Source organism: Marmota flaviventris, chromosome 2 (assembly GCF_047511675.1).
Source record: "Marmota flaviventris isolate mMarFla1 chromosome 2, mMarFla1.hap1, whole genome shotgun sequence".
In the NCBI taxonomy this organism is placed as follows: Eukaryota; Metazoa; Chordata; class Mammalia; order Rodentia; family Sciuridae; genus Marmota; species Marmota flaviventris.
Window position 1 is genome coordinate 180,278,030 of NC_092499.1, and position 17,649 is coordinate 180,295,678.

Below are 17,649 nucleotides of genomic sequence, written 5' to 3' on the forward strand. Positions count from 1 at the left end.
TTTGTAAAAAGGTCACATAGCATCTACAATGACCAAAGACGCTCAGCTTAATAATAGAATGACTGCTCATCTAACTTGCAGCTGTTATTAGTGCTCACTAAATTTGCACTTTGAGGCATTTAGACTGACTCTTAGGCTATTAATGCCATGAACTGCTTAGTTCAGAAGTTAGGAAGAAATAAACTTATAGCCCTATATGCTAGTGCTGTTGCTGAGCCTAGATGTTTGGGGCAACTCACAGCTCAAGTTTTTCTCTTATATTTTTAAGTTGTAGCATATTGATCAGCAATTTTAACACAGTTTCCATTGCTGTACAGCAGATTTTATAAGCTGCTGTCCAGAATCAAATTGAAATTTAAATAAACTATCTGATTGTATCCTTTTCCATAGGGGGAAAAAAGTGAAGTTAAAATTTATTTGCCTTTTATTTTTTCCCCATAATGTTTTCCTGTTGGCTTATAAAGAAATACTTTCTTGTTCCTGTTCTTTTTTTCTTTTTTCCCCAGTACTTGGGTTTGAACCCAAAGGTGTTCTACTATTGAGTTACATTCCCCAGCCCTATTTATTTATTTATTTTTGAGACAATGTCTTACCCAGTTGCCAAAGCTGGCGTTGAACATGTGATCCTCCTGCCTCAGCCACCCGAGTCACTGAGATTACAGGCATGTGCTATTATGCCTAGCTAGAGAAATGTATTTTTTTTTATTTTAATTTTTTAAATTTATATATTGACAGTGGAATGCATTACAATTCTTATTGCACATATAGAACATAATTTTTCATATCTCTAGTTGTATACACAGTATATTCACACCAATTTGTGTCTTCATACCTGTATTTTGGATAGTAATGATCGTCACATTCCACCATTATTAATAACCCCTTAAAATAATATATTTTATGTGCTCTCCTGAAAGTCATATCTGAGAATGTTGAAAAGAGAAAAGTACCTTATCCCCTTCTGCCAAAAGGGGACAATGTGAAAATGGAAAAATTTTTAGTTTGTTTAAGTTACTACTTACTACTGGTAAAATGATGGTGGAAATATGATGATGGCAATAATAGGCCTAGGTGGACTTCTAACCCCAAAATTTGATCACATTTTAGAATGAAGTATAAAGAAATTCAAACATTTTTGGAATTTGTGTTTATAGAATTGAACCATAGAAAGAACTATGATATGCTCCCGATTTTCTACTTTTTGACTCTAAAATAGTTTTTATGTTTATTCCAATTCTGATACCCCATTTTCTTTGGAAAATACCATTATAAAGTACATTCTTTATTGGTTTCATATTAGCAAGATAAGAGTGAGTCTATATTTGATAGTTGTCCTAGACACTTTGCCTCTCTCAATGTGAAACTTGGTATCTCTAATATAATGTGGAACTTTTGAGTATAAATTTTAATAGTTGACTTTTGTTCAAATGTAGTTCTACCATTTACTGTGTAACCTTGAGCAATTTGCTTAACCTCTAAATATCAGTTTCAGTGTCTAAAGATGGGAATGATAATTCCTACCTCATAAAGTTACTATGAAGAGTAAATGAAACAACTTCAAGCTTGGCAGGCTGTGACAAAATAAAGACTTAATTTGTAAATTCACACTTTAAAAATAAAATTTTATTTATTTAATTTTCAAATAGACTCATAAGAATTATATATTTGTGGGATAGAATTATACATATTTGTGGGATACCATGTGATGTTTTAGTAAATTCACTTTCTTAATGGTTTGTTGCAGTATATAAGCAGTTTTGATTTGTTGACAGTATGTACATGAAGTTCCTCTTGTAGTTCAACCACAGGTGAAAATAACTGTGCAAGCATAGTTATTCAAACACAGTTTTCATTAGATTAGAGAACATAGGTTAGTATTGGTTATACAGTAAACTATAAGGGGTGCATGAGAAGACTTTAGACATTAAAACTTAATTGTAACTTCTTTAGGATCCCATTGTGATATTTAATGAAAATAATATTTTCCCTCTTTTTTCACTTTTAGTATCGTTACCCCTGTGAGTAAATTACATTTTCGAGTGTGGAGTCACCAGACACTGAAGTCTGATGTTTTATTGGGAACTGCTGCATTAGATATTTATGAAACATTAAAGTCAAACAATATGAAACGTATGTATATAAAAATAATAGAAATTGTGCTTAGCTGTTTGTTTTTCTGGAAGAAATTTGTATGTCAAATATGTGAAGAACTCATGTTGGTTATTGGGTTAATACAGGATGAATCTTGAACTATTTAAAGCATTTTAAATGGTTTGTCTAATAGTTGGTTTTTGTATTCATTTTACATCTACAATTTTTAGTAAATATTTACTTAGTAAAAAAAATTAGAGCAGAGGTGAAGGAAAAACAATCTCACTTCAGAGTATGTGTCATTTTGGAGGTAACAGACATAGGTAGACTTCTCAATGCTTATTTAAAATGCTTATTTCATTTTAGGTGGTGGTGGTTTTATTTACATTTATAAAACTCATAGCTTATTTATTTAATATCATGATTTTAAAACATAGTTTTTCTATTGACTGCTTAAATACACTTTAAAGAATTTTCTTCTTATATAGGGCTTATGAGATATAATCCATTCTCAAGTTCTGTTTTCATTTAATATAATACAGGTATATATTGCTAAATAATCTTATTTTTCATCTTAAAAGGGTGAAATGAATATAAGTGAAATTAGTGAGATTTTAAATATTTTACATTATGGATATTAAACATTAGCAAATTTTGTCTCTTTTTAAAATACAATGTTTTGATGTCAAAAGGCCTCAAACTTTGGGTGAAGCATAGCAAAACAATTTAAATACATATGGAGTTTTTTCTGATATTAGATTTTTAACAGTTAAGATGGTTTAAAAGAAAAAATAATCATTTTTCTATAATTTTATTCTCTTTCAGTTGAAGAAGTGATTGTGACTTTGCAGCTTGCAGGTGACAAAGAGCCAACAGAGACAATGGGAGACTTGTCAATTTGTCTTGATGGGCTGCAGTTAGAAGCTGAAGTTGTCACTAATGGTGAAACTACATGTTCAGAAAGTAAGTGATCACTTTTTGTTTAAGATTTAAAAAAAATTTTTTTTTTTTAAGATATTGATAGACCTGTATTTTATTTATTTATACATGGTGCTGAGAATCATACCCAGTGCCTCACACATGCCAGGAAAGTGTGCTACTGCTGAGCCCCAGCCCCAGCCCTGTTCAAGATCTTTCATGAGTCTTCTGACATAAAATAGTCACTGTAGTATGCTGCATGGAGTCATTGCTATTCTTTTTCAGAAGAAAGAAATGATATGATTTCCTTTTTAAAAAATAGATACTGATGGGGCTGGGCTTTTGCCTCAGTGGTAGAGTGCTCGTGTAGCATGCATGAGGCACTGGGTTCGATCCTCAGCACCACATAAATGTAAAATAAAGATATTGTGTCCACCTAAAACTAACTAAATAAATAAATATTCAGAAAAAAAAATAGATACTGATCACTTTAAACATTTGTTTTTTTAATGATTTTTTTTTCTTGATGGTGCTACAGATTTAAACAAGGTTTGCTCTGACACTGAGCTGAATCCCAGCCCTTTTTATTTCAAGATAGGGTCTCATTAAGTTGCCCAGGCTGGCTTGGAACTCAGGATCCTCCTGTCTCAGCCTCCCGAGCTGTTGGGATTATAGGCATCTGCTGGCATGCCCAGCTTTAGTTCATTGTTTCTTTTCTTTTCTTTTCTTTTCTCTTCTCTTCATTTCCCTCCCTCCCTCCCTCCCTCCCTCCCTTCCTTCCTTCCTTCCTTCCTTCCTTCCTTCCTCTTTCTTTCAGGATTGAACCCCAGGGCACTTAACCACTAAGCTACGTTCCCAGCCCCTTTTATGTTTTATTTTGAGGCAGGGTCTCCGTCTCACTAAGTTGCTGAGGCTGGCTTTGAACTCACTGTCCTCCTGTCTCAGCTTCCCAAGTCTCTGGAATTATAGGCATGTACAACTGTGCCCAGCTACTGCATTGTTTCTTTAAGTAAAAAGCATTTGTATTTTTCTGTAATTTGAAAGCTAGTTGAATAAAAGTTGAATCTCTGCTGGCCCTGTGAGTAGTGAATTGATTTATTAAATATTTATTCTGTATGCCAATGAGGGTAGTTAATATAGTATGGTTGATGACATATTCATTTCCTCCATTCCTAGTAGCAAACATTGTTTGTTTTCTGTAGCATTGTCTGGTTGAGTTTAAAAAATGACTCCAGGTTCTTCTTAGTGTTCTTCCAGACAGCCAGTACAATCCATTTGCCATTCCTTTTCTATTTCTGTAAGTTGCATGTTACTATAATCACAAAACTGATTTATTATATGTAAGTTGGTAAATCTTATAATTTATGATTTTCTGGTTTGTGTTAAAAGGGAATAAATATAAGCAATGTAAGAAGTTTCCGGTGGCACCTGAGCATTTTAATAGCAAATGCTAGTAGTTCCTAACAGATACTTCTGACACTTAGTAATTTGCCAAGTTTATTTTCACTTGAAATATAAATTTGAGAGGCTCTAAGGCTGAGAGCAGATTAATGGTTTCTTTGATTAATCTGTCTTAGATATCTTTGTTTACGTAGAACTAGATTATAAAACATATTTTGGTTATCAAATGCTTTTATTCTTGCAGTGGAGGATGTCCTATGTCCTCTCTCACAAGTTTTTTTCGTAGCAGGACTTTCAAGATAGTCCTGAGGTATCTTCCAGACTGTTTTTGTTTGTTTGTTTGTTTGTTTATTTATTTGTTTAATATTTATTGTTTAGTTGTAGTCTGACCCAATACCTTTATTTTATTTATTTATTTTTATGTGGTGCTGAGGATTGAACCCAGGGCCTCTCATGTGGTAGGCTAGTGCTCTACTGCTGAGCCACAACCCCAGCACCCCCAGACTGGGTTCTTTAACGTTAATGAAGTTGTATGGAAATTTCTAATGGTTATACTGCTTCAGAATTGACACTTTAATTGATTAGTGTTCACAGGAAATATTTTTCTTTATGTAAGTTGAAAGTCTGGAAGATACAATACAACTTAAATTTCATAGTTAAACTGCCCTAAACCTTGGTATTTATTGCTTCCTAATAAGTTTTCCCCCTAGTAGTTGAAACAATTATTAATGCAAAAGTAAAGCTTATCAGTATTCATATTTTTATGAAGAATAGTAAGCAGGCAAAAGTAAAGCTTGTTGGTCTTCATGTTTCACAGTAGAATCTTAACTGCATATGTATTTCGCAGTTTTTCCATTTTTTTCTACATACATAGACATTTCTGTATTATAATTTTTCCTCTCAAATAGGAAAGCAGTTGACAGTGAGAAGTTAACTTGTTCTTTGAAGTAAAGAGAGGTTTTAATTGGGAAGTCACAGTGGATTTTAGAACTGGAGATGCCAGATATCATAGCTGCCATTTGTTGAGTGATTACCATAGTTAGGGACACTGTGCTGACATATTCTTATTAACCATCTCAACTTTGTAAAGCATTGCCTACATTTTACAGATAAGGGAAGTGAGCCTCTGAGAGTTTAAGTAGTATTTCCACTCCCATACAACCTAATATTATAGAGTCAAGACTGAAACACATTTATTGATACTGCTTTGTCTTCCTTCTTCCTTTTCTCCCCTCCCCCTTCCTTTCTACTGGGAATTAAACCTAGGGGCATTTTACCACTGAGCTATATCCCCAGTCCTCTTTTGTTTTTAATTTTGAGACAGAGTCTCATTAGATTACTGAGGGTCTTGCTAAATTGTCCAGACTGGCCTTGAAATTGTGATCCTTCTGCCTCACGCTCCCAAGTTTCTGGGATTGCAGGTATGTGTCACTGTACCTAGCTACTGCCTTTTTAAATACACCTTTTGTTTCTTACTTAAAATCCTAGGAACTTTATTTTGTGGTATTTGGGATTGAACCAAGGGCTTCATGCAAGCTAGTAAGCACTCTCACCATCAAACTACATCCCTAGACGTTTACAATTTTATTTTGAAACGGGGTCTTGCTAAGTTGTTCAGGCTGGCCTCAAATTTGTGGTCTTTCTCTTTCAATCTCATGAGTAGCTGGAATTACAGATGTGAACCACTGCACCTGGTACCCTAGCTGGAATTACAGATGTGAACCACTGCACCTGGTACCCTAGGGACTTTAAATCTAGTTGTTAAAATCAAACTGTGAGTTGTTATAAGAAAAAACATCCAGTAAGGGCCACAAGCATATATGGTGAGAACTGCCTATATCCTTTGATTACCTCCATTTCTGTAACTTTTAACTACAGGTCCAAAGTGAAAATTAGAGTCTAGTACTAAAATTAAATTTGGGGGTGGCTAGGGTATTGGCTCAGTGGTAGAGCACTTGCTTAGCACATGTGAGACACTGGGTTTGATCCTCAGCATCACATAAATATAATAAATAAAGGTATTGTGTCCATCTACAACTAAAATGTAATTTTTAAAAAATTAAATCTTTGGCATGGGGCATTGTTTGATTTTTATAAGAACTGAAGTGAGGTGATTTATTTTTATATTCTGATAATTTTTCAAATGTTATAGATTTTTAGGGTTTTTTTCTTGACCATGCTTATTTACAATTGTTTTGAGAAAGAACACATAGGGTGGTTCTTACAAGAAATCTCCTTAGCCCGGCTCAGTGGCACATGAGAGGTTGGAGGCTGACGTGGGAGGATTTTTTACAATGGTTAACTGTATGACAACCATTTGAGGCCAGAATGGACAATTTAGTAAAACCTTGTTAAAATAAAACGTCTGGGGTGTAGCATAGTGGTAGAGTGCCCTTGGGTTAAATCCCCAGTATGGAAGGAAGGGAGAGAGGGATCTATTCTGGCAGATTTAATATTCCCCATTTTTTACTTATTATTATTGTATGTTATTGTTGGGGATCAAATCCTGGGCCTTGAGTATGCCAGATAAATATTATACTACTGACCTACATCCCCAGCTCTTCAGTGTATTTTTAAATATTTATAAAAGCAAATCATTGCCTGAATTTTGGTATTAAATGTCACCAAATAATAACTAGCTGTATATTCAGTTATAATGTGAAGATTAGGTTAAATCTTTCATTCTTTCTTTTTTTTTTTTTTCCGAGAGAGAGAGAGAGAATTTTTTTAATATTTATTTTTTAGTTTTCAGCAGACACAACATCTTTGTTTGTATGTGGTGCTGAGAATCGAACCCGGGCCGTATGCATGCCAGGCGAGCGCTCTACCACTTGAGCCACACCCCCAGCCCTCATTCTTTCTTTCTGCCTGCATTTCTCCCTCTCTCTTTACTTTCTTCTTCCTTCCCTCCTTCCCTTTCTTTCTCTCTCTCTTTCTCTTTCCCTTTCTCAACCCATCTCTGACTTGAACCCAGGACCTTGAACATGCTAGCTAAGAGCTCTACCGCTGATCTATAGTCCCGGGCCTTTTTTGTGGGCGGAAGATGGGTCTTGCTAAATAACCAAGGATGGCCTCAAATGGCCTCAAATTTGTAATCCTCCTGCCTCAATGTCCTGAGTAGCTGGGATTATAGGCATGAACAGGCTCTGCTTGGATTTTTTTCAATGTGATGATATTCTCTCTTTTGGTACTTAAAAACAAATTTTTAGTTCTTTCTTTTTGGTGGATAAACTTCTTAAAATGGCAGTTTTATAAGTAAACCTTTTACAAGTAAACCAAAACTTACTCAGCATTTTTTTCCCTTTTCTTCCTACTTTAAGCTGTCTTTAAAAACTAGAGAGCTTTATGTGTTCCCCTGTTCCCCAACCCTGAAAAATGTTTCATATCCCACTAAGAATCTCTATTATCTTTCCATTGATATTTTTTCTTGTTTCTCTATTTTGGAAAGTACCCACATAATTTGTCCTAGTGTTTTCCTCCACTTAAGTATAGAATTAATCTGTTTTTATGAGTCTATAGGAAGAGGTCTTTTATTAATTTGCTTATTTTTGTAGCCCTGATATCTAAATTAACAGATTGTGGGCAGTTGTTTGTATCTGTAAGAGCTCACATATGAACTTCTTATTTATCTTTTTTTTTTTTTTCCTAAAGAGAAAGAAAAATCCATTTTATTTTAAAATTCATGATTATAGAATAGGAACATATTCTTGTGAAGATCTTTATTCTTTGCCATGTATGCTTCAGGTGTATTTATTTTATATATATATATATATATATATATATATATATGTATTTACTTGTAGGTGGACATAATACCTTTATTTTATGCATCTTTATGTGGTGCTGATGATCCAACCCAGGGCCTCACACATGCGAGATGAGTGCTCTACCGTTGAGCCCCAGCCCCAGCCCAACTTCAGGTGTATTTAGGAATAGGTTTTAGAATATGGTTCTAAATGTATATGTTCCGTTCCTTTTTAATTTTGATTCTTTGTCATACAGTTAACCATTGTGAAGTATACAGTTCAGTGGTAGTGCATTCACAATACTACAATGTTTCAAAACTAGAATCTCAGAAAAAGAATTAATTCACTTCTTCCTCTAACCTCTGGTACCAACTTGCTTTCTAGAAGTCTCTATGGATTTGCCTGTTGTAGTAAGGAACTATAATTGACTTTTCATGAATGGATTCTTAGTATGAGAATTTTAAGTTCTGAGTTGTATCATGATTAGTATTTTCTTTTTATGTATATGTATATATATTTAATATTCTGTTGTGTGTATCTGTTTATTCATCCATTGATGGACATTTAGCTTTTTTCCCTTTGGCTATGTTTATTTGTATAAAATGCTGCTATTAACATTTTGGTACAAGTTTCTGTATGGGCATATGTTTTCGTTTCTCTTGGGTGTAGATCTAGGAGTAGAATTACAGATGTTCGTTTTTAATTGTTTCTCATTTCTCATTAATTTTTATTTATTTATTTTAAAAATATATTTGTTTGTAGATGGACACAATATCTTTATTTTGTTTATTTAGTTTTTTTTAATGTGCTGCTGGGTATCAAACCCAGTGCCTCACTTTTGATACACAGTTTTTCTCTACATTCTCCATTTGATAATTCCAGCATCTGAAATCTTTGGGAGTATAAATAATTTTATGTCTTTCCTTCATGTGCTCATTTGTTTGCTGTTCTTTTTTTTTTTTTGGGGGGGGGGGGTACTGGGTATTGAGCTCAGGGACACTCGACCACTGAGCCACATCCCCAGCCCTGTTTTGTATTTATTTAGAGACAGGGTCTCACTGAGTTGCTTAGTGCCTCACTTTTGCTGAGGCTGGCTTTGAACTTGTGATCCTCCTACCTCAGCCTTCTGAGCTGCTGGGATTACAGGCACGCACCACTGCGCCCAGCCTGTTTGCTGTTCTTTGATTGCAAGTTTATGTTTTCTCTTAGTCTCTTGAAATCTTAAGATCCTAAATTGGGAATTGTTTGTACCAAGAAAATTTTTTGGTTTCTGCTAGGTGCCAGGATGTCCCACAGATTTGGAAACACTAGCTCCTTTCCAGGGTCTCCAGCCTATTGTGACAATCTGTGGTGCAGTGCCCCCACCTTGCTGCTGCCCAAGGCTTTCTAATCCATTTCAGAACTGATAATTGCCCCCACGGTAACCCTGTTTTTTACATTTGCTTACTGCATCTGATACATCAGTTTAGTTTTTTTGTTTATTTGTTTTTGAGATTGCTAGGCATCCAGGAAATAAGGACAATGTGTTACACTGCTTTATCCAGGATCCAGAACTGTACATTAAAACTTCACATCATGTTCAATTGCAAGAATGGGATCCTTATTGGAATATGTTATATTCCATGTATGTATAATATGTCAAAATGCAGTAGTTATGGTTTACCCCCATATTGAAGTGAAATAACAAGGGCCATTTTTATTAAATTTTTTAAAACTTGGCTAATGAGATACAAATTTTGATAAGTTATTGCTTATGTGCTAATACTATTCTAAATGTATATATGTTTAATGCTCATGTCTACACTATAATGTAGGTGTCATCATTATCCCCATTTTATTTTATTTTTTATTTTTTGCAGTGCTGGGGATTGAACCCACAGCTTTGTGCATGCTAGGCAAGTGTTTTCCCACTGAGCCACATCCCCAGCGCTATCCCCATGTTATACATGAAAAAAAAGGCAAAGAAAAGCCAAATATACTTTTTTTTAAGGTCACAGAGTTAGTACATGGTGAATCTAGGATACAAATTCACACAGTTTGGCATTAGAACCTGTAGTTAACTATGCTTCACTGTAATAAATGAGGAAGTTTTGAAGTAGCAGTTATTTGTACATTTAAATAGGTTATTCTAGGTGATTATCTTGATTTTGAGAGGAGCAAAATACTGGTTGACTGATTTCTTACTGATGTCCCATTTATTAGCCATTTTAGGGAATACTGGGGATAATATAAAAATATTTCTTTAAAAAAATTTTTTTTTAGTTGTAGACGGACACAATACCTTCCTTCCTTTCTTCCTTTCTTTCTTTCTTTGCAGTGCTGATGATGGAACCCAGTGGTGCCTTATATGTGCTAGGTGAGCTCTCTACCAGTAATGTACACCCCCAGCCCTAAAATTTATATTTCTAGGCTGAATTAGATACTTGCCAATCTCGCTCAAAATGGTATAATGTGGTTGTGACTCAGCATCTTTTAATTAATTAATCCATTAATATACTCTAGTGTAATGTAGTAATTTTACATGATTTCATCTAGGGAGTATTGTTCTTCACCAGTTGGACCCAAATTGTTGAACCTGATTTCTTGTTTCTACATTTTATAGTTTATTTCTCCTTCTTCACTGTCTGCATTCTGCTATCATTGAGCCTACCTCTAGCACTTGAAGTACATGAGCCCTGACAGAATTCTGGGTATATTTTCCACACATAAAATGGGAATAAAACATGGACATCATGGCATTCATTTTGTCTACTTTGAAACTTATCTATGCCTTTCCTATTTTTGAAGTTCTTCTCCAGGGCCCTGCATGAGATAGAAGTTGTACTGGTTTTCTATTTTCAGAATCTTGTTTATGAATCATCCTACTGTGATCAGTGTGCTTTTCTTGAGGTATTTGAGATACAAGAGATGGCTAAATACTAGGTTTGAATTGGAGTCAAGTATATATTTCAAAAAAGGCAGACATAGTTCATGAGAAATATACCTTCACTGTTAACATCTGTTACACATAATGATGAACATCTGTATAAAATTTTGGTAAAACGTCTTTCAATCATATGAACACCTATTATATTTTCCTTCAAAACTGGTGTTGGGGCTAGGGATATAGCTCAGTAGTACAGTGCTTGCCTAGTATGCACAAGGCACTCACCAAAAACGAAAGCAAAAAACTCATGGAGTTAGTTCTGTACTAAAATGATGTAATAAAAGGCTTTGCTCACATGGCATATTTAGAAAAAGAACATCAAAATCTACTGTCTTGAAATTTACTTTCTATTTAAATTTTATTGATGTTAAAGGTACTTCACAGAATGATGATGGCTCCAGATCCAAGGATGAAACGAGGTAAGAGTTCACTGATTGCCTACCACAGAATGCAGAAGGAAGGATAGAGGGAAAATTAATGTAGATTCATTAAAACTTCAGTTTCACACTGATATAAGAATGATGTCGAAAAGGGTTCAAGATTCAAGGGAAGAAAGGAAATATTTGTGAAATATTGCATAGTTTATCTGATTGCAGCTGTCTAGGGGAGGCCAGAGATAAACAAATTGTTTATTTCCTTTAGTTTGAAGAAAGTGAATAGATTGATACCTTCAAAAGGCAGGAGTTCTGAATCCCAGGGTTATCAGTCAGCCACTAGGCTTTTTTTTTGTCCCAGGAAAGCTGGAGTAGGAATTCTGCAAATGTGTGAAAGTCATCACTAGCTGTGTGGTATCTTGTGGGCCATCATTAGAAGGGGCAGAGACTTGTACCATCTGTTTGCTATTAGCCTAGGTTCAGTACTTTTTTATGTCTGTCTGACTGTAGGTTTGGGCATACGATGTGTTGAAAACCTTGGATCATGTTAATTGATTTAACAAACTTTGTTCATTAGTTATTCTGGAAACTGATAATGGGAGAAAAATTAGGAAAGGAAATGACCCTACTCTTAAAGCTGTAAGCAACATATCTTAAATACAGTGTGCAGTGATTATAAAATTCCTTTGGAATCTTTGTTTTTCCCAAATTGGTTATGCAGTGGGCGAGAAGATGAAACAGAGAGTAGTCAGAATGGGAGAACCAGATAAGTATCATCACAGATCATAAGGGGAAATTATCTAAAATAAGGTGATGCTTTTGTGTCACATGCTGCAAAGGAAGATAGGTGAAGCAATAGAACAAAATGTTGAAGCTGGATTGATGGGTACATGGGAGTTTGTTGCATTAGTCTTTCTACTTTTGTGATATATAGAAATTTTCATAATGAAATATTTTTTATTTCAATTTACCAAGGTTAGGAAAACCAAAGTTTATAAAGTAGTTACTAAATAGAAATCTACCTTTATAGATTCATTTCTGACAAGAATCGTGTCCTATACTAATATCAGTAGAAGTGGATGTATTTTTTTTTTTTCTTTTTGCTGTGCTGAGGATCAAACCCAGAGCCTGGCACACATGGTAGGCAGGCACTCTACCACTGAGCCACATCCCCAGCCAAGAGGTAGAATATTTAGGAATAGTAGTAACTCCTTGCCAGAAAAAGCAATAGAAAAGGTTTTTAAAATTACATAAATAGCCAGGCATGGTGTAATCCCAACTGCTTGGGAGGCTGAGGCAGGAGAGTTGCAAGTTCAAAACCAGCCTCCGCAACTCAGCGAGGCCCTAACTAACTCAGCGAGACCCTATCTGAAAGTAAAACAAAAAAGGCTGGAGATATGGCTCAGTGGTTGAACGCCTCTGGGTTCAATCCCTGGTGCCAAAATTAAAAAACTAAAATAAAAATTACATAAATATATCTGTAGATCACAAGAAAACTTTTTTTTCCAATACTAAGAATTGAAACCAGGACCTTACATAGAGCCTATTGCTGAGCTACATCCCTATCCCTTTTTAAATTTTATTTTGAGACAGGGTCTTGCTAGATTTCCTAGGCTGCCCTTGAATTTGAGATCCTCCTGCTTCAGCTTCCTAAGTACCTGTGTCAAGAGTCATAGGAAAAAGAAAATTAAAATTATCTGGGAGGATAGGAGGCAGTTCTCCTCCTTTTGGATTGGAGAGTTATTCTAGATTTGTGTTTAGTTGATAATTTGATACCGGAATGGGAGTGAGAAAAAAACTAGAAATTCTGATTTGGGAATCATTCTCATAGATAATTGTGGAAATCATGTAATTTGAGATCCTAGGGGCAAATCTGGAGAAGAAAAAGGAGGGAAAGAACAGAATCATAGCAGTGTATATTTAGTGAGTGGGAGGAAGAAGAAAAATTAAAGAAGAGATGATTAGAAGTAGAAATACAAGATTACAAACAACATAAGTTGAAAAAAATTTTTTAAAGATGGAGTATTAACACTCAAAAGCTGCAGAAAAGAATGTGATTTTAGATTAATAAGCTAGGAAAACAGGCTGTTTGAAAAAACTCAGGTTAGTGCCTTAGATTATTGCAAGACCAAGTAGATTCCAAGCTGATTTTTAAATTGCTTCTCCTCCTTTCCTTCTTTACCCTCCCCACCCAGAGTGAACACAAGTGGTTCAGATGACCCTGAGGATGGAGGGTCTGGTGAAAATAGAAGGGTCAATGGGAACAATTCTCCATCACTTTCAAATGGTGGTTTTAAACCTTCTAGACCTCCAAGACCTTCACGACCACCTCCACCCACCCCACGTAGACCAGGTGTGTATTCTAGATCTAAATACTTTTTTTTGTAAAGTATGTTCTAATTGGGAGTTGATCCTCAGGTAAATTTTGAAGATCTTTTAGGTTAGTTACTTGGCTACCTTTTTACATTTATGATTTTGGCCAAGTGTGATCTTTCTATATGTAACCAAGAAGTACCTTTTCCTTAAGTTTTTCTTCCAGGAGTGATGTTACTAAGTGCTGTGTAGAGAATAAAAATCATATGTGCACAGTATAAAGTATGGACAGTTGGTTGAACTTTTGTAACTGTGACTAAGTATGTCTTTTTTTTTTTTTTTTTTGTAAATCCCCTGGTATTGGGGCTTGAATCAAGGGCACTTAATCACTGGGCTATATATACCCAGCCCTTTTTATTTTTTATTTTAGGAGAAGGTCTTGCTAAGTTGCCCAGGGTGGCCTCACACGTGCAATTCTCATGCCTAAACCTCCTTTGAGTAGATGGGATTATAGGTTTGTGCCAACATGTCTGTCTATAAACAGTTAAGAATCTGGTTGCTTGTACCCTCTATCCTTTAATGGGACAATTCATAAATGGCAAGTAACCCAACAAAGGTAAATGATAATCAGATTTTAAGGTGAAAATACAAATGAACATATTTCATATAGTAACGATATAAATATCTATAGATCTATCTTTAATATCATCTTTAATTATTTCCCTCTGCTACAGCATGGGTAGGGAATGCAAAATAATAAACCAAATATTGTTAGAAAAGTAGATTGGTTATCCACAAATCATTTCATTAAATGAGTTTGTGTTCGATTATGTCATCCCTTTCTTCATAGATAGTTGTATTAACAATATAATCCAGGTCTTTAAAGTGATATGCCTTTTGTTATAATATTGATAATTTTCTCCAGAAATTGCTTTGTCAACAAATATTTCTTGAAAATGTAGTAAGTGCTCAAAAATATTTGTAGGGCTGGGGTTGTGGCTCAGAGGTAGAACACTTGCCTAATATGTGTGAGGCACTGGGTTTGATCCTCAGCACCACATTAAAAAATAAAATAAAATAAAGGTATTGTGTCAACCTACAACTAAAAAATAAATGTTTTTTTTGTTTGTTTGTTTTTGTTTTTTTTTTTAACATTAGTAAACCAGATCAATGGCACATGCCTATAATCCCAGCCACTTGGGAGGCTGAAGGAGGATTTCAAGTTCAAAGCAACTTAGCAAGACCCTAAACAACTTAGTGGCACCATCTCTTAAAATAAAAAGTGCAAAGGGCTATGGATATAAATCAGTGGTAAAGCACCCCTGGGTTCAATCCCTAGTACCCCCAACCCCAGAAAAAAATTTGTAAGAATACTATTGTTTATCAGATCATTCATTTTACAGCTAGCATTAAAAAAAGTAATCGCTAATCTGTAATGGTATTATAGAAAAGACAGTTAAGGATCTAAAGAATTACTAAACAAACTTATAATACCAAGGAATATTAATGCTTTTCTAGATGATTCTATTTAATTGGTGGAGCACTTGCCTATTATGTGCATTGGTGACATGCCTGTAATTCCAGCTACTCAGAAGCCTGAAGCAGGAGGTTCACAAGTTCAAGTTCAGCAACTTAGAAAGACACTGTCTCAAAATACATATAAAAAGAAAAGGCTTGGGATGTAGTTCAGTGGTAGAGCACTCTGCCAAGTAAATAAGTAAATATTTTTATTTCTTTTGATTTTATGAAGTCAGAATCTATGTCTTGTAATTAATAATGAGACAGGGTTGATGGGAGTTAAGAAGTTATAAACAAGGGGCTGGGGCTGTAGCTCAGTGGCAGAGTGCTTGCCTAGCATGCATGAGGCACTGGGTTCGATCCTCAGCACCACATAAAAATAAGCAATAAAATAAAGGCATTCTGTCCATCTACAACTATAAATTTTTTTTTAAAAAAAAGAAGTTATAAACAAGGCTTTTAAGGGGCAACATTGTCTAGTTCTCATTATTTTCTTCAAGTAATTTTCACCTGCGTACCTGCATCTTAATATTTTGTCAAATACCTTTTTATTTTTTAAACTAAAATTTTATCCTGATATTTAAATTAAGAGAGTATTCTTTTCCTATTTTTTCCTAAATCTTCTGTAGCATCTGTCAATGGTTCACCATCTACCACTTCTGAAAGTGATGGATCTAGTACAGGTTCTCTGCCACCAACAAATACAAATACAAATACATCTGAAGGAGCAACATCTGGATTAATAATTCCTCTTACTATATCTGGAGGCTCAGGTCCTAGGCCATTGAATCCTGTAACTCAAGCTCCCCTACCACCTGGGTAAGTAACTTTTTTTGGTTAACATTTATTTTCTTTAGGATCTTGCATGTCTCATTAATAAAGAAAATAATGCTACATTTTTTTCAGTAACTGTCTTTAAGCAATTGTTACAGATTTTGGTGGAGTCTGGAATTTTAAAAAGCTCACCACATTAGAAATTTGCTACTTTTATTCAAGGAAAAGTAGATGATTTTTTTTTTCTTTAATTGAAGTCTGTACCAAACATGAAAGATTTCATAACATTAATCATAGCATTCTTTTTCACTCAGGTCCTGAGTATAACCTGATCAGATTGAGAGTGACTTTGGTCTAAATAGTCCGACCTCCAGCTTCTTGAGAAAGACAAGTCTAGCAGGGTGCAGTGGCGCACGCCTGTAATCCCAGCGATTTGGGAGGCTGAGGCAGGAAAATCATGAGTTCAAAGCCAGCCTCAGCAAAAATGAGGCACTAAGCAATTTAGTAAGACCCTGTCTCTAAATAAAATGCAAAATTAGGGCTGGGGTTGTGGCTCACAACCATTGAGCCACAAATAAAAAACAGAGAAAAACAAGTCCTCTTCTAGAGCAGACACGTATGTAGAATAAATCTCATCTATTATATGCCACCCTCAGAAAATGTCATTTTTTGACTTTATTTTATTTCTATCATATTTCTTTAACAACTAACATGCTTATTTTCCTCAGTTCTATAAAATGGTCATTTAAGGGCAAAAGGCAGTGACAGCATTGAAAAGCCAAACTTACTCACACAAGTGCCCTACCTACCAATCTTTTTAATTTTGTGTTTAAGTTGGGAGCAAAGAGTGAACCAGCATGGGCGAGTTTATTATGTAGATCATGTTGAAAAAAGAACAACGTGGGATAGACCTGAGCCTCTACCTCCTGGGTAAGTGTGTTCATTCAGAAGTATGGATTATACCTGTACTCAATCTTCCCTTCATTCCTATATTTCCTCTTCCTGTCAGTTCTTTCTCTGTCCTCTTTGTTCTGTGGTAGGTGCTAACTAGAAAGAAGAAAACTAGAGAGTTGATTCAGAGAATTATTTTTATTTTCACCCATTTTCCACCTAAAGAGTTCATAGTTATTTTTCTTCAAATTTTCCTGTCTGAACTGTTTACCTGGCTCAGAGCCACAAAGCTTTAGAAGATTAGTTTCTTCAAGAGTAATTATTTATATAGAATAAAATTGCAACTCTTATATATTAAGATACAGTCCCTATCAGATAAAAATTTAACAGATAGTAATTAAATAATTGTAAAATAGTTGAGAATGTTAAGGATATAGTAACACACAATGTTAAGCACTTAACTGGAAGAAAATATATTGTAATCCAGAGAAAATATATTTTAATCCAGAGAAAAGTCTATACCAAACATGAAAAAATATTTAACCTTGCTAGCAGTTTTAAAGAAATGCACATCTCAAAGGTACTATTTTGCTTATTAAATTAGCAGATAATGTCAAGTGTGAGAAATTTTACCTCCTAACACTGCTGGTATAGTGTAAATTTCTTATAGGAAGCTCTGCAACCTTAGTAATTTTCC

The 17,649-nt window shown here is 34.8% G+C and overlaps 1 protein-coding gene across 4 annotated transcripts in view; it reads left to right on the forward strand.

The window, feature by feature from the left end:
- Itch (itchy E3 ubiquitin protein ligase) overlaps positions 1-17,649 on the forward strand; it is a 123,954-nt gene that overhangs the window by 58,532 nt on the left and 47,773 nt on the right. For 3 of the 4 annotated variants that reach the window (XM_071608854.1, XM_071608855.1, XM_071608856.1), the window contains 7 exons: positions 2,006-2,130; positions 2,917-3,054; positions 10,474-10,512; positions 11,456-11,501; positions 13,652-13,809; positions 15,917-16,106; positions 16,896-16,991. In XM_071608854.1, the coding sequence (XP_071464955.1) occupies positions 2,006-2,130; positions 2,917-3,054; positions 10,474-10,512; positions 11,456-11,501; positions 13,652-13,809; positions 15,917-16,106; positions 16,896-16,991 (792 nt within the window). The remainder of the gene's footprint in view (positions 1-2,005; positions 2,131-2,916; positions 3,055-10,473; positions 10,513-11,455; positions 11,502-13,651; positions 13,810-15,916; positions 16,107-16,895; positions 16,992-17,649) is intronic. The other variant, XM_071608857.1, reaches the window with a different exon arrangement.